The sequence below is a fragment of the Mandrillus leucophaeus genome, unplaced genomic scaffold, assembly GCF_000951045.1.
Source record: "Mandrillus leucophaeus isolate KB7577 unplaced genomic scaffold, Mleu.le_1.0 Scaffold103, whole genome shotgun sequence".
Classification (NCBI taxonomy): domain Eukaryota; kingdom Metazoa; phylum Chordata; class Mammalia; order Primates; family Cercopithecidae; genus Mandrillus; species Mandrillus leucophaeus.
This window is the reverse complement of record NW_012098432.1, coordinates 4,167,979-4,186,381: the sequence shown is the minus strand read 5'-3', so window position 1 is coordinate 4,186,381 and position 18,403 is coordinate 4,167,979. Positions and strand designations below refer to the sequence as shown.

The window sequence follows — 18,403 nt, the reverse complement described above, 5'->3', positions numbered from 1 at the left end:
GCAGTTACTCCCAATTTCTCCCTCCTACCTATCCCCTGGAAGCAGCCATCTGCTTTTTGTTTTTATACATTTGCCTATTGCTATGGACTGGAGTGTGACCCTCCTCAAATTCATATGTTGAAATCTTAACCTCCCATGTGACTGCATTGGAGAGAAGGCTTTTAAGGAGATAATTAAGGTTAAATGAAGTCATAAATGTAAAGCAAGCCCTGATCCAGTAGAGTTGGTGCCCTTATAAGAAGACGAAGAGACACTAGAGCTCTGCCTGCCGTGTAAGGACAGAGAAAAAAGATGGATTTCTAGAAAACAGGAAGAGAACCCCCACTGGAACCATGCTGAATCTGATCTTGGACTTCCAGCTTTCAGACTGTGGAAGTAAATTTCTGTTGTTTTATGTACCCAGTATATGGTATTTTGTTGTGACAACCTGTTTTATCAACGTGTTCATTGGTTGATGGACATTTGGGTTATTTCCACCTTTTGGTTTTTATAAATATTGCTCTATAAACATTTGAATACAAGTATTTTTTAAGTACCCATTTTCAATTTCAGGGTATATTCCTAGGAATGGAATTTCCTGGGAAATGGATCATAAGGTAATATGGGTCATATGGTAATTCTTAGAACACTGAACTTGTGTTGCTCAGATCCTCAAAGCTGTTTCCTGGTTTCTACACAGGAATTCTTGCTTGGATGCCATAAAATAGCCTCAGAATACTTTTAATAAATCCCTTTTGTTGCTCTAAAATAGACGTGTCTTACTTCAGCTAGGTTAATACCTGATACTTGAAACTAGAGGACCTAGGCTAACAGATAATAAAATTTCTAATTTTTAGTCATAATGTAAGAGAAATGGGCTGAAAACTCCTCTTTCAAAGTTTTTCAGAGGGGTGATCAAACCCTGTGATAGTAATCAAATCAGTTGACTATCTTGATAAGATTCTGAAATAAGACTTTACTGTGATATTTGCTTATATTACCACTCACCTTTGGGACAAAGCAGCATAGGATCTTGCATTTAGAGCATATTCCAATTCGAAACGACTTCTTAAAGCTGCCACATGACTCCGGCCAGGTCCTCCCCGGCTCACCAGGCAATCAGAAGAAGAAGAAGGTGAGAGAGAGCCACTGCTGTTACTTGATGCAGGAGACATCAGCTGAGTGGAGGAGGGGTAATTTTAATTGTTTAATACTTCCAACAGGTGTGAAGACATAACATAAAATACAGATTTAACTTTCTATTCCAAGGTTTCCCATATTTTAATTTCTATTCACTCAGCTTGCTTCTGGCTTTTCCTTTCAGGAAAAAAATCTAATGGCAACATCTGGCTAGCTTAATTTACTTTTTTGACTCAGTTCTGTGCTGAGAGCTGGCCTGTTAAATTTATGCTCATCTTTCTAAAAACAGTAGGCCCAAGTCAGATTCATAAAATATATTTAGAAGGTTATTATTCAATGATCAAAAGATTCTTCACATTTTTCACTATGGCAATAAGATTTATGGCAGAGTTCCTTTAAATCATAGCCAAAATTTTTCACTTTACATGAAATTATTCCCTTCACACAAAATGAATTTACACACTTTTCTAAGAATACATCAATTTTATAAGATGAAAAATGCTTGAATGTGTGGCAAGTGTTTTCCCAGATTGAACAGACCACTCTCTTTGCCACATGATAGTTCTTCAGATGTTTAAAAACACCTGTTGGACTTGGCTGGGTGCGGTGGCTCATGCCTGTAATCCCAGCACTTTGGGAGACTGAGGCGAGCGGATCACAAGGTCAAGAGATAGAGACCATCCTGGCCAACATGGTGAAACACAGTCTCTAATAAAAATACAAAAATTAGCTGGGCGTGGTGGTGCACGCCTGTAGTCCCAGCTACTCAGGAGGCTGAGGCAGGAAAATTGCTTGAACCTGGGAGTTGGAGTTTGTGGTGATCTGAGATTGCGCCACTGCACTCCAGCCTGGTGACAGAGCGAGATTCCATCCAAAAAAAAAAAAAAGAAAGAAAGAAAGAAAGAAAGGAAGGAAGGAAGGAAGGAAGGAAGGGAGAAGAGAAGAGAAAAGAAAAAAGAAAAGAAAGAAAGAAAGAAAGGAAGGAAGGAAGGAAGGAAGGAAGGAAGGAAGGAAGGAAGGAAAAACAAAAAAACCTGTTGGACTCATCCTAATTTCCTCTTTTCTGTGATAAGCGTCACTAGTTCCTTCAACTGGTTTTCATGTTACATGATTTTCAACTTATTCAGCACTCAAATCTCTCTCTCCTAAAATGTGTATCCCTGTTTAAATAGTTGAAATTATTCTTTTAAAAGGTTCAGGGTCACAACTGGGTACCACTTGGCCATTTCAGAACAAGAATAATCATATCTTTTATTTTACTACAAGGTAGTCACTTTATATTCTAACTCCCAATGAGCTTATTATCCTCTAGCATTCATGATGCTCCTAAGCCATGTCTCTACCATTTGATACTTTTATTATTTTTTCTTTAGCTCTGCTGCAGGACATTGTATTTATATGTATTCCTGTTAAAATTATTCTTGTTAGACATGTCCTGTTACTTCATCCTCCAAGATCTAGAGTCTTGCTTTCAAATATTTTCTGTCCTTCTTAACTTGATTATATCTGCACATGGGATGAGTAGCTCCCTCTTGGCCTTGATCTAAACCATTGACTGAAAAGTTGAAGAATAGAGAGGATAAATTCTTATGAAACTGCACAAGTCAAGCCTCTTTAGGCTGACTCTGGTCCATTGATTAGTGCAACTCAGTCCAGCAAACTGTCTTAGCATATAGCTCATTCATCTTCTCCCTTGGGGAAAGACTATAAATAAGAGGCTTGATCAATATATTACAATAAGACAAGCTAGTTTAGTAGATCCTATCATGGTTCTTGTTTCTGGAATCCACCTCCAGATGTGTCTATCCCATTAGGCTCAAAGCAAACTTGCTCAAACTCTAAGTTTCAAAATGAGAGGATATTTTAAATTCAAGTCTTGAAGGTGTCTCTTAATATCCAAGGCTTCTGGCAGATGCTTTTGTCCACAGGGGCTGCTGAAACCCCACCAAATATGTGACTACTTCTCCCCACTTTGTGTAAGTCCCAGGACTGAAGAACAGAAGGGAAAGAGGACCTTAGGTCTAAACACTGAAGCTTCTTTCTACACAAAAGTTTTCTTTGGAAATTCCAGCAAAGAATCATGAGACAGAGACACTCACTGCAGGCTGTAACTGCGAATCATTTTCCAATAGACTAGGTCCAATGACTCTTAGTTGAGTGTTTTTTTGTTTGTTTTTTGTTTTTTGTTTTTTTAGAAAAAACCCTACTTTTCTTGATGGTTCCACTTTGAGACTTAGTGGTGCAATCTCAGTTTGATGCTATTTCTCTCTATTCTTGCCCCTTCCCTGCATATGCAGATGCATATGTCATCCTCTATATGTGATGTATGTCTTCCTCCACCAGTAGCACTTATTTGCATTTGAGAATATATGATTTTTGAATCAGTGTGAATGTTTCAGCTCCCTCACCTATTTTGAAATGCATCTCTTGACCAGGTGTATAGAAAATTAAGGCAATTATAGAGAAAATTAAAGCAAACAGCTTTAATAAGGAAAGAAAATTCCATTAGCCTGATTACCAACATATATCACATTAAGCAACATATATGTGGTGTGAAAGCAATGCCCCCTAATTAATGAACATATTTTATTGATAATTCTTCTTTTTGCATTGAATGTAAATGAACAATGTCTTACACATCTCTGTATGAAGAAACTTTTGCATAAAATTGATTAAATAATTACCTTCTAATGTATTTGTTATACTTTCCAATTTTCACTCATCAGTTTTTTAAGCTGAGCATGACTGTGTCCATTTGCCTGCCCTATTATTTGTTGGAAGGGTTTCAATTCACTCTGATTTTGCCTTTATCCCTGTAGGCACAGCTAATTCTGCTCCACCCTAGGAATTTAATGAATAGGGTAAATATGGATGGAGTTATGGGTCCTCATACTAACTTTCCATAAGTACCATCTCACCTACATTCCCTGACAGTCTTGGATATTCAGGGCTTTTTTATGGACATATTTCAGAAGCTAAAGTTTTTACCTCAATGTTGCAGAGACACTCTTCTAACTTCGTGACAACTTCAGAAAACTCGGGTCTTCCCTGTAAATAGAAAAAAGAACTTTTTTTTTCCCTTAAGAATAAAAGGAAGGAGACTCTCTTTGGATTTTAAAGTTGGGTATTAGCATTTGTAAAGAATGAGATTAACAATAAAGTATATTTTTATTTAAAATACACTTTTATTGAAGTGTTAATTGAATGTTCATTTGCTGTTCATGGAGGGATGTTGAGTCTTCCTCTGATAAGAGTTTTAAGTCAGAATTTGCAACTACATTCAGATAATGAAATAGTGGAAAAGCTTTAATTAGCTTTGCATGTTTTCAAATGGCAGGTTTCCTCTTCAAAATGAAAGAATAATAGTGAATACTAAAAACTATTAACTATCTCAGTGCCTTGTAATATACCGCACACTATGTATCAAAAGAACTGCTAAAGTAGATTTATAATGAACTTCACTTTTGAAAAGATCATCTCAGATTCAAAACTAAGATGATGATAGAAACCTCAGGACTATGCCTTACTTTAGGGTTTATCTTTAGTTTTTATCTTCAGACAGTGCCATTAAAGATATTGCCCATTATTAACCTCTGTGTCAGATGAGTTTGGTTAAAAAAAAGTTTATTCCAAATATATTTCAAGCTTTGTTCCAGTTGCAAGAGATAAAAATGTTTATTGGAAAAATACTTGGAATTTTAGAAAATGTTGACCTCTTTTGAGAAAATTGTCTTCTTTCGTCAGATCCTAAAACCATACATCCTATCATTTCTCCCTTTATGAAACTTTCACTGCCAGGAGGGGGAGAGCCCAATTTAACATTCAGGTGTAGTAACCAACTAATTTAGATTCTTAGTAGAACAATTTCTCCCTTACTATCTAGCCCACCCCTGAGAACATTGCTTCCCTTATAAGCTGTTTCCTCTCACATACTCCTTGTATCTCTAGGTTGGTGGGGGCAGTGGGAGCAGTGGGAGCAGTAGGGTGAACAAAATCCTGTGTCTTCCTTGCTGTCACTGCTACTTCCAAATGGTTTCTCTTCTAAACACCACCAGCTTGTCAGGCTACATGACCAGCTTGTCAGGCTATGCCACCAGAGTCTAGCTATACCCCCTCATTCTTTGGGGATTTAAAAAACTGGCTGACTTCATATTCTCTATCACTACTCTTTGTACTTTTATTATCCATGCAAATGATCATTAAAATAGCCTGACCTCTGGGTTCCTTTGCCTACTCTTCTCCAATGAGCTTGTCCTCCAAACTTCTTCAGTCACTCAGCCCCTTAGTTATACCCTAGACCCTGTCATGACCAATGCCTGCACCCCTCCATGCTCTTTAACCTCTCAATCTTTATCAGACAACTCTCTGAGCTGTCTCCTTTCTTTCTAGCTCACTTTTTCTAGAAACCCGACTCCAACAATCTTGGATCACACTGGTAATTGGAAGCCATTTTACCACTTAAAACAAAACAAAACAAATCAAAACAAAACAAGAGCTTTATATTACGAGCATTTCCAAATATGTCCTAAAGTAGATACTCTTCTATCTACCTACCTACCCATCTGTCGATCTTTTTCCTTACTTGTTGTTTTGCTCATTTCATCATCTTTTCACTGTCACTCACTTTCCCTTTACCTATCTTACATTTCATCAACATTTATCATTAGATTCACTTCCAACTATCACTCCCTTCCACACATCCTCAACTCTCTGGCTTCATCTTGCATTTTGTACACTACTGAAAGAATCCTAACCTTTATTGAATCAATTCTGCCTGTCTCATTTCAAAATCTTGACCCTCTAACCTCCCATAGACTGTCAGTACTGCTCAGAGAGCCTATTACATATTTCTAGCCCATTAACTCTCTCATACTCCAGATGACTATCTTGTACCTTCTCTCTCCTCAAACCTCTAGCTCCCACTACTACATTGACCTACTCGCCTATGACCTACATAATTTGTCCTCACTTTTGTTTCTATGGATGAACTTCGCCTAATTCTGAGGCCAACTCCTTCACTTGTGTGCTCCAGCAATAATTCTCTCATCTGTTTTTTTTTTGCATCGTTCATGTTCCTTCTTTATTGTTTAATCTCCACCAGCATACAGACATACTATACATTCTCCTATCTTAAAAGCAAACAGCAAAATAAAACCCTTAACCTCTCTTCTTCAAGCTACTGTTTCATTGCTGTTTACCTTTACAGCAAAAATGTTCTAGAGTTATCTAAATTTGTGGTCCTAATTCCCCTTCTCCCATTTGCAATCCATCCTAATCAAGCTTTCTCCTACAACACTGCTGAAACTGCCCTTGCCAGGGTTACAAAGATCTCCTCGTTGCTAAATTCAATGGTTACATCTCAGTGGTCATCTCACTTGGCATAGCATTGAATACAAGCAACAATTCCTTTGTCCCTGAAACACGTTTTTCAATTGGCTTTGAGGACACCATTTTCTTATTTTTTTTTTCTGTGCTCATTGGCTTCTTCTTAGCCTCCCTTTTTGGTTTCATCTCTCTTTCTTATCTTTAAGCTTTTCATCACCCCAAGACTCAGTCTTTGAGTCTCTTTACTCTTTAGAATTAATTTGTTGAGGAGCTAATTCAGCCTCATGCCTTTTAAAAAACAACTCCCAGCTGGCCGGTTAGCTCAGTTGGTTAGAGCGTGGTGCTGATAAAAAACAACTCCCAGATTTCTATCTCTAGCCCAGTACTTTCTCCTGAACTCTAAACTCATACATGCAATTAATTATATCTATAGCTTTTCCCATTTCAGTAAATGGAAACTCCATCCTTCTACTTGCAGAGGCAACAACAACAAAAAAAAGTGATGATCTTTGACTACTCTCTTTATCATTCTTGCCTCTAATATACCAGGAAATTATATTGATCTTACCAGTCAGAATCTGAATGATCAAGTAACTTATATTAGATCAACCCTCCTACAGAAAACAACTAGAAACTCTGGACAAAATGTAAACGACAGCTACCTGAAGGCACTGGAAAGTTAATAAAAGCAAGTAGATCCTGGAGGAGAGTGAGTCACTTAGAAGAAAGGAACTAGTATGTTTCCCACGTCTCTCTCTCTCTCTCTCTCTCTCTCTCTCTCTCTCTCTCGCATTTAGCCTGAGGGTAGACCACTTCTGCATTTTAGGAAACAGTTAAAATTCTGATGGTTTGCTTGTTTGAAGGACCAGAGGACAGAATTCAGGGCAACTGGAGTGTATTATTTATTGTTTTGTAACAAATTACCATAAACCTAGTGATTTAAAACAATGTTCATTTATTATCTGTTTCCATCGGTAAGGAGTACAGTATAGATTAGCCGGGTTCTTTGCTCAGAGATTCACTAGGCTGAAATCAGGGAGTCAGCAGGAACTGTGATTCTCATCTGAGGCTCAAGGCCTCTTTTAAGCTCATCGGTTGTTGGCAGAACTCATTTCTTTGTGGTTGTATGACACATGTCTGTTTTCTTGCCATCTGTTGCCCAGAAATGACTCTCAAATTCTAGAGGATACCTACAGCTGCTTGCCACATAGGCAGTTCACAACATGGCTGTTTGCTTTTTTCCTGACTGGCAAGGGCACATGCTTGACTTCCTACTCTGTGACCAGCTGTAAAACTGGTCACTGTGTGACCAGTTTTGAAGAGCTCACCCAATTAGGTCAGACCCACTTGGGAAAATCTTCCTTTGGTTATATGATGAAACATAATCATGGGAGTAATATCTCATCATATTCACAGGTTCTGCCCACACTGAAGGGGAGGGTATTCTACATGGCATGTACACCAGGGGAAAGGAATCTTAGAGGCCATCTTAGAATCCTGCTTATTACAAATAGGCAGTAGAAAATGAGAGGAGATCCTGGAAAAAGCCCTGGAATCTGTGTGTAAATTATACCTAAATCTCTGGTTGGCCCCTGAACCACACATGCATGAGGCACACTAACCAGTCAGGTAGGGCTAAAATAAATGAACTGAGATTAGATCTGCTGCCCCATGCAGGGCATTGTTCCTACTGTTTTCTCAGACTGGAATTATCTAATGCTTATTCTCTGCCCATGGAAATTCACTGCACTCTGCAAAGCCCAACTCACAAACTACATCCTTCTTAAAGCATCCACATTATTCCACAACATAATTATTCACTTGCATCTAGATTTACTTCATTTCTCCTTGTGTTATAGATAAGTATTTGCATGTCTATCACTAGCTAGAAAGTGCTTTGATGCAATGGTTTATTTACTCTTAGACACCTAGCACATTCCATCAGAGAGGTTAAATGAGCTCAAATTTGTTAAATTAAATTGCATCATTATGATTAAAAAAATCATCTGGAATATGCTTATCTCTCTCATCCTGGTCTACACCACATCATCTCTTGCTTATATTACTACAATTGTCTCCTATTTTTGCTACTTCTGTTCTTTGCTTATCTAATAGTATGTTCCCAATCCAGTAGTTAAAATGATCATTTAAAAATGTACATCGGACCAAGTAATGCCACTCACTATAGCCTCCAATTATTTCCTATGTTATTTGGGTTAAAATCCTACCTCTTTGCGTTCATCTCTAAGGTATACAACAACCTGCTCCTATGATTCTGTGCCCTATTCTTCCTCTTACACACTCCACTCTGGCCACACCAACTTCCTCATGCCCTCAGAACTTTGCATTGGGTTCTCTCCACCATGACACACTAATGCCTTCACCTTCTCCAGCTTATTGTTCAAATGTTGTTTTATCAGAGAGATTTTCCTTGTTCGCTGTATTTAGAGCCCTCGAGCCAATGTGATCTTCTCCTTTTCTTGTTTTATTTATTCTATAGCACTTATCACCACATGACTGAATACATATTTTATATTATTTGTTTATTATTTATGTCCTTTTATAGGAAGTACACTTCCCAAGGGCAGGGGCTTGTCAGCCCCTGCTCTATGCCCAGTACTCTGAGAGTGCCTAGCATGCAGAAGGTGATCTACAAATGCTTGTTGAATAAATAATAGAATTAATCATTTTATGTCTTTTTCAACATTTTATTTTGTTCTCAAACTATCTTATAATATAGGTAGAGGGTTTTATTATAATTTGCTCCTTTTTTTTTTTTTAATCAGCCAGTGAAGGCATTATAAATGAATTGTCTTTTTTGAACATAAAATTCAAGTGATGTTAAATATTTCTCTGGGGAGTTGAAAAAGCTTAAAAATAATGGTAAAATTTAACATTTAGTAAACACTTAGAGTATTCATTTAACTCTTATAATACTCTGTACTGTAGGAATTTATTATTATTTCTATTTTAGGCAAAAAACAAAAACAGACTTTTTTTCTAAGATAATATAGTCACTAAAAACAGAGCTGAATTCAAAGCTAAGTAGAGCTTGTGAGTTTAATCTTGACTTCATACTCACTCCCTAGGTGTGGCATTTAAATCTAGAAGGAGTAAGAATTTAGTTGTAATCATGTAAAACTCAGTACCTGAGATGAGCTTTGCATACTAGAAGAAACACTGGATTGAAAGTTAAAAGACTTGGTTAAAAAACTACCAGCTATGTGATTTACGATGGTTTACTAACAATCCTGAGCTGTTTCTTTAGTTTCTAATTGGGCTGCAGAATTAAGAGAACTAAGTAAGATAATGTTTGGTGAAAGCACTACAAACTATATATTGTTTTGCAAAGTAACTTAATTTTTTCAAAATACTAATAAATATGCTGTGGATGTGAGCTCTCTGAATTTATAGTCAAATGCTTTAACATTTTGGTTTAAATTCTATGCAAATTAAGGAATGTAGTTATTTACCTGGCATCTTAAGAGAACACCAAGATGCTTACTGAACAGCAGAAATTACCAAAATGCCTCATGGGCTGTATGTACTAAAATAATGCACAGTAAATGCCAACATTATGATATACATTGCCGTCTACTTTCCTTTCAGGTGGATGGCTGGTACTCTTCGCCATCATGTTGCAGTTGGTGGCAGCTTGCCCTGAGTCATGTGTGGTGTGCACCAAAGATGTAACCCTCTGTCACCAGCTAACCTATATAGTAGGTAATAAAACTAATAACTCTACAAAGCAGTGCTCAGTGTACCTGGAAAATTGGTTGCCGTACCTTTCATTGTACTGACTGTTCTCTGGGCTCAGCTTAAAAGAGGTAACCCTTTAATGAGTAAGCTTCAAACAATGACTAAAGAGACTGGTAATATTTTGTTTTCCTGTTTCTGATGGTCTCAATCAAAACTATTTAAAGACCTTCAGAAGTAATTGAGATATTTTGCTATTGCAAAAGAATATCACCATTTTATCCAGCTACACACTTAACAAATACATCACTTTAATTATATTTTTGTACATACTTTGTGCAGATTTGAACCCTACCACCAGCTGGAAGAAATATAAATGATTCAGAAACCTGAACTGCAATCGTTCAGCATTAGTAAGATTAAGTGATGTACCAGTGAAACAGATTATTATCAAAGTGCGTCTCATTTTGAAAGTCTGGTCTTTTTTTATTGGTGGTAAATGAGCTGTAGAAATGCTAACAAGATACACTGCCTGTATTCATTACATATTGCTTGCTTAAGTCAACAATTTAATAAGACACCTTATTAACAAATTTGAGGAGAATGTGATTTACATCCTGATATCCAAGAAGAGATAAACAAGCTATAAGCTCTGCCAATGGAAAATTTCCATAAACAAGCTTGAGTTATGACAGAGTGGAAGAGGATAATTTCTTCCATTTCTAAAATTCCATGACTCTGATAATTAGGAGGTAGATGTTGTCACCATCCTTGACAGGAGAGAGAAGGTTTCAAGGATAGTTAACGTGTATATTGTTTCTAATCAGTATTGAAAATGCTTTAACACTAAACTCTCACCATCTAAAATGGATTTCTTGACTTCACTACATTTATTTTTCCTGATCAGAGATAGTTGATGTCTGTAAGAAACAAATATTTCTCATCTACATTGTTGCACCTCTATATCCTCCTTCTCACTTACAGAACACCACATTTGCGAAGTTAGATTTCATAAGTACAGAGAATAAAATGGATGAATTGGTAGTTGGGTTTCTTTTCTAGACCTAGACAAGAAGTAATTGATAGAAATAACAGCCTGCTCATTCAGAGTCAGCAAATCCCTAAAGGACTGAGAACCCATGAAAACAAACCTCCTTCATCCCATAGCAAAAACAATGACGAGAGGAACAAAATGCCGAACTGGTCAGAATGAATAGCATTCAAATAATCAATCATAAATGCTGAAAAAATTATCAGGATTTAAGCTTGCTTGTGCTGCAGGGATGAGAACAATTCTTTCAAAAGAAGGCACTCTGAGAATCTTTTGTCTTTTACATATTTTTTAATCTCTTTGTTTCCGCGATGCAGTCTGAATTTCCTAAGGGATTTGTGATTTGCTTCCCTGTGGTTGACTGTTCTAATATCACCTGCAGACCTCCCAGTGACAATGGACTCCTCTATCCTTATGACACTGTCATTTGCAGTCAAAACAATTTTAGCATGATAAAGATGTGTTACAATAACTCCTGATTATAATACATCTTTATTGAGTTAAAATGCTTTGATTTCTAATGACAGAGCAGTGATAGCTCTGAGGTGATTATGGCGAAGGGATTTAACAGTTGGAAGCCCTGAGTACCACCTGTCATCACATGATGGACTTCATTGGAGGGAACAGATATTAGACAGGAGGCCAAGATGGCCCAGACTATAATGAGAACTCCACTGACAGACACTTGGGTTGTCTGGAGTGAATATATATCCTTACCAAGTTGCCAACTTTTAGCCTGGGGCTAAAAAGCAGAAACCAATGCTCCTTCTCACTCTCCCCACCCCAACACGCACCTTTATGTTTGGGAGAAAAGATGATTGACTTCACAGCATAAATATAAATTGCTATAGAACACTGACTGGGGGATCAGACAGAGGCTCAGCTCTTAGTTAACTCTGTACTGGATCTGCAGGGCTAGATCAGGTCGGTACACAGCCTTGGAGGGAGGGCCTGAAAAGACACCTTCAAAATAACATCCATGAAGATAATCTGAAACAATGAATTAACTTTGACATCTAAAGTAACAGATGGGTTTATGTTTCTCAAACAAACATGTCACAGTAGCAAAGAATATAATAATCCATCATTTTGATATATAGCCAGCTTCCCCTTAAATTTAGAAATCAGAAAATCATTTTCATGTTGTGTACTGTTTACTGTTTTTACCCAGGTGATAAGATTGCTTAGAGGATATTGATTCTCTGCTCTCCACCATACCCCCGCCCTCCCACTCATGTGTATCCTGCATCTAGTCTGTGCTTTTTTGCCCACAGCAGCCCCTATGACCACGAGGGTTTTAATCATCACTGATGGATATCTGTCCTCTATTGAGAGCACCAACCTGTCTCTCTTGTTTAATCTTGCCCTGCTCTCTCTGAGCAGAAATGGTATCGAGGATGTTCAGGAAGATGCCCTAGATGGCCTTACGATGTTGCGGACTTTGTTGCTGGAGCACAACCAAATATCCAGCTCTTCACTCACTGATCACACCTTCAGCAAGCTTCACAGCCTGCAGGTGCTGGTGCTGAGCAATAATGCTCTCCGCACCCTACGAGGGTCTTGGTTCCGAAACACAAGGGGCCTGACCCGGCTCCAGCTGGATGGGAATCAGATCACTAATCTCACAGACAGTTCTTTTGGAGGCACGAATCTCCACAGTCTCAGGCATCTGGATTTATCCAACAATTTTATTTCCTACATTGGGAAAGATGCCTTCCGGCCCCTGCCTCAACTACAGGAAGTGGACCTTTCGCGAAATAGGTTAGCCCACATGCCGGATGTTTTTACTCCACTGAAGCAGTTAATCCATCTGAGCTTAGATAAGAACCAGTGGAGCTGCACCTGTGATCTCCATCCCCTTGCTCGGTTTTTAAGAAACTACATTAAGTCTTCTGCTCACACGCTCAGGAATGCCAAGGACCTAAATTGTCAGCCATCTACCGCAGCTGTGGCAGCTGCACAGAGTGTGCTGAGGCTGTCTGAGACCAACTGTGATTCCAAAGCTCCCAACTTCACTCTGGTTCTAAAGGACAGAAGTCCCCTCCTCCCAGGACAAGATGTGGCCCTGCTGACTGTCCTTGGCTTTGCAGGTATGCCGGGGAGAAGTGTGCCCTCCTCTTTTCTCTTCACTTGTCCATATTTTTGCAGCATGCTAAGTGATGCTTATCTCAGACACTTGGGGAAATTTGCCAAGCTCATGGAAAGGAGAGGTTGCCAGTAGATGGGGGAGGATATTAGCTGATTTAGCACAAGTTGCAAGAATTTCCTGTTTCAAGGAAGCTGTCTAAAATAGAGGAAAGGGCCCTGGACCAGAATTCAAGAGCTCCAGTCCTGGTATAACTAGCACTGTGATCTTGAACAGGTTAACTTGCTATTTAGACTTTAATTTCCTTGTGTGTAATACAAGAATAACATTTACATTTCATCAACCATCCTTTCACCAAGGAGTACTGGTGCATTTGTTATGACACTAGGTGATAGATATTTAAAAACTGATGGGACATAGACTCTTTCCGCAAGGCACTTACATTTGTGTGCTTCTCCATGGCACATAGTAAGAGTCAGCGGACTTTCACAGATGCACAAAAGGATGCTACTATGGCAATCACATATATCTCAGTCTGCAGTGTTTATACGGCACAGTAGTTAAATAAATGAGCTGTGTAGTTGGATTACCTAGGTTTGAATTCTGGCTCTGCTATTGGCTGTGTGACTTTGAACACATTATCTAACTTCTCTGTGCCTTGGTTTTCCTCCTGTTGGGGGATTTGAATTCTTCTAAAATTTCTATTTGTCCAACTCTATGTAAACTTGGCCCATACTTCCCCAGACCAACTAAGGGGAGAATAATATGCAATTCTTTATATATTTTTTGTAATTTAAAATTTATTAAACTATGCGTCAGCTATCATTGCATCTCACTGGATGAATAACATAAAATGGCACTTAGTGTCATTAGTTGAAGACCAAAGATGCATGAGATTTCTTAAGTTATCTAGCTCAATCTGTGTGTTTTCCCCTATGCTCTCAGTGCATGGTGAAATCCTCTGCACCTGTGGGTAACCATGGTGATGAGGGGGCAGGGAGAGAAAGAGAGAGAGACCAGAGACAAACAAATGGCATCCAAGACTGATGTAGTTTAAATATGTGCTATAAGTCATTATTCTATAACAGTTATCTAGTGAATTGATTGATTGTATTTTTACTTCCTGACAATTACACTTTTAATCAGGATAGATGGAGACCAGCATCAGGTATACACAATGGAACTACCATCAGCAGTGATCAAATTCACTCGGAAGGAAATTCAAATGTTAGGAAGATAAATTCTTTTAAAAACCATGTAGCTATGTCAGTAATTGTATGTACTAAGAAGTAATTTGCCATAAAAGACATAAGTGATAGGGCAGCAGACAGGTTTCCCTTAAATGTGCTTCTTAGAACACTAGCACTGGTGGATAATTAATGGATATTCCAATAAAAACACACAGATACACATATAGGCAATAGATGGTGGGGTTCAAATAGGTTTAAAAGGTACTAAGTTAAGCAAAGTGAAACAGGTGTACTCACTGCAGCACTTCTCGTAACCTTTCATTTTCTAATGAGCACTATACATTTCTAAGAGGAAGGTGTGATATGGAGCATTTCTTGAACTTATTTGGCCATGATCCCTTTTTTTCATAGAGGATTTCATTGAATTTGTGTTCTAGAGGACATCGTTTTGGAAATATTATAATAGAGCAATTTTTAATATCTTCTAGTTACCTTTTACACCTGTTTTCAGAAATATATATTCAGAATATATTTAGCTACATTAACGGTTCTTTTTTTGTATTGAGACGAATACAAATTCTAGGAGATTCCAAAGGTTTTGTCAAAGTGAGAGGGAGCTTAATATACGTGAATAAATTCTGATAAATTATAAATATGATTACATATATGTTAGGTTTTGGTGTGTGAAATTATCATGCTAATATATCTTTCATCAAATAATTGTTAAATTATAGTGCTTTGAGAAGAGATTCTTCTTTAAAAAGACTCTGATTTTTAATGTTAATTTGTTCCATTAAGATTCCACTCTTTCTGAAGTACACATGGGGCGAGTTATCTATACTTCTAGATTGTGGGAAAAACAGTTAGAACTATAATTTTCCCTATGAGTCCATTTTCTTCTTCAGCTATATCTAAGTCATAAAAATTCAAAGGAATATAAATAGCTATATTCAGTAAATTTCAAACTAATAAATGGTTATTTGGCATCAAACACTAATATCTTGACATGTATGCTATGAACTGGTAGATAAAAAGTTTTTATGAAGCTGTAACGTGTTTCTAATGTTTCAATAAGAACTTATCATTAATTTTCCCTTTTTCTCTTGCCAACTCAGAAAGATTGTTAGAATACTTTTTAAAAATAGAAACAATGCCCATGGCAAAGAAAATTCAAACAGCTTCTTAATAGCACGTTCCGCCTGCCTACAAGCTTCATTTGCTGCTTTTGCTTTCTACGCTAATGGAAAGTGACCATACCTGACTGGTAATGGGATACAGATATATACCTAGCATCAACAGCAGGGAAGTGAGTGAGTCCCTGCCATTCAGACACAATTAGAGGAGAAACTGTATCCTATAATCAGATTATGTTTACTCTTATTTCAATGGCTGATTCTTGTCTTCAAGAACACTTAGCCCTTTTGTTCCTTCATTATTTGGCCCACTAACTGCACCAGTCATATAAAATATCATCCTAATGATTGATTTTTGGATTTTTTTTCCTGATAGGTGAGTCTTTCAGGAACCAATAGAGCAATGCAAAACCTAAACAATGGTAGCTCAGTAATCATAATCATAATCATAAATCACAATGAACGCTCATTGAACTCTACTATATCAAAGCACTGTGTTAAACATGTCACATATATTATTCAATCCCTGGATAGTATCAGTTATCCTTATTTGTGAAAGGAGAAAAAATAAGTGTTAGAGAAATTAGAAAATACCAAGAAAAGTGTCAGAACATAGCTTTGAATCTTGAGTTTTCTTACCCATATAAGTTAAGGAGTGGTGCCAGTTTTTAATTTTTTAGTATGTTCTTTAACATGTTAAAACCAAAATCATTGCTTGGGATAATTCAAACTCTAGAATCTGTCAATGAAAGGATTGTTATTTACATAATTTTGCTACAACTTTTAAAAATGTACCTTAGATTGCTTCAATATGTTAATAGCACTTTCCAAGAGTGTATTGTTGGCAAATGAATTAAAATAGATTTAAGAGCTCAAGATATGGTAAACTATACAATGGTTTGAGGGTTTTACCAGAAACTGCTATTCTCTGTGTTCTTCATGTTTAACACACACACAAAAAAGAAACAATCATGACCTGATACCTTCTCTTTTTATTTAAGTTTTAAAAATATGTTTTCATTAATATAGTCTCCAGGGGATAAAACTAGGCATAGCGTAGCCAGTCAGACAATCTGGAATGTTGTCTTAATTTCCAGAAAAGGGCACCATCCTCAGGCAACGTGGGTTTAGGACACAGATCTCTTTACTCAATCTGTACTGATACCATGTCTTCCTAATCACATCTTGAGGATTTATAAGATTAGATTACCAGTGATTTCATTATCAGAATTCATAAACAGAATCCCTTCTGTTGATTTAAGAATATATAATAAATATTTCTGCCTCCTTTGCCTCAGAGTTGTGGACACTGGGGATAGAATGTTGAACAGGACTAAAAGGATGTGTTGCCTCACAGTGCTTAATTGTAGCAGAGGAGGACAGTCTGTGAACAAGCAAATGAATGAATAAACACAATAATACACTTCATAAGTGTGAAGAAACAAGGGAAATCACTGTAATAGATAATGAGGGTATGACTCAGGGACATTGGTTTGAACATTTAGGTGGTTGAGGATGCCATTTGTCAAGATAGGAAAAAGTGAAATAGAAACAGATTAGAGTCGGCATCTGGGCTCGAGAAACACTGGATCTTGCAATTTTATTCAGAGGACAAACTACATAGAACATGAAATGACAGTACCAGGCAGTCTTAGATGAGATGTCATTGATTCTATTATGAGAGTTCGTAAAAGGAGGTGCCATAGACAGAAAAAATGTTACTGCAGGGACTGTTTTATCTTAAATGAATTTCAGTTCATGAAACAGCCCTTTTTCCTACCAAAGAGATTCCAGATGGTGTTGTTTCTTATAATCTTTAATATGTATAAAGATCCAAATTGGAAAGCAGAACAATGTCAATGGTAGCCTCTGTCTGAACTGATATTTTCCAAATGGTAAAGGACTTCCTACCCATTCTGATATCTTTCAAGCCACTAACCTTTATGTTTGTGGTTTTTACATTTGATGATTTATATGTTTCTTCCCAAGATGTTATCTTTTAATGGTCTCTCTATTTGTCACAGGAGCTGTTGGTCTCACTTGCCTAGGCTTAGTTGTATTTAACTGGAAACTCCAACAAGGCAAAGCAAATGAACACACATCAGAAAATCTTTGTTGCAGAACCTTCGACGAACCCCTGTGTGCTCATGGGGCAAGAAATTACCACACTAAGGGATACTGTAACTGCCACTTAACCCAGGAAAACGAGATAAAGGTCATATCCATTGTGGGGTCCGGAAAGGAAATGCCACTTTTACAGGAAAATAGTCATCAAGCAACATCAGCCTCTGAGTCCACAACCCTTGACGGATCATTTAGAAACCTGAAAAAGAAAGACTATAGGGTAGGCAGCACTTTATTTTGCCAGGATGGTAGATTGCTGCATTCAAGGTGTTCACAGTCTCCTGGAAATACGACAGCTTTTAATGAAGCAGGCTTACTTACAACATATAATTCAAGGAAAGTTCAAAAGCTAAGGAATCTTGAGTCTGGAGAAGCCCTGCCTCAAACTCTGCCACACCATATAATAAGAACAGAAGGTGAGTTTGTCTTGTTTTAGAAAATCCCACTCCGTTTAATGCTTTTTGAAGGAGGGAGCCTCCCTCCTTTAATTTCCTCAATAGGAAATGCTATAAAAATCACTGTAGCACTAGTCTATTCCTTTTCTAAAAATATTGTGTGTGTGTGTGTGTGTGCGCGCGCGTGCGTGCATGTGTGTGTGTGTGTGTTTAGGCTGAGATGGAGATGAAGTGTTCTTACTTTTAGGAGCTGAGATTGCATCTCCTGACTGCTAAAAGTAAAT

General features: G+C 37.5%; 1 protein-coding gene across 1 annotated transcript in view; it reads right to left on the bottom strand.

The window, feature by feature from the left end:
- The window catches only part of TNNI3K (TNNI3 interacting kinase), a 327,610-nt gene that overhangs the window by 55,230 nt on the left and 253,977 nt on the right, over positions 1–18,403 (bottom strand). The window contains exons 22-23 of the mRNA XM_011977732.1: positions 4,108–4,167; positions 988–1,157 (exon numbers count right to left, since the gene is read on the bottom strand). Of these exons, the coding sequence (XP_011833122.1) occupies positions 988–1,157; positions 4,108–4,167 (230 nt within the window). The remainder of the gene's footprint in view (positions 1–987; positions 1,158–4,107; positions 4,168–18,403) is intronic.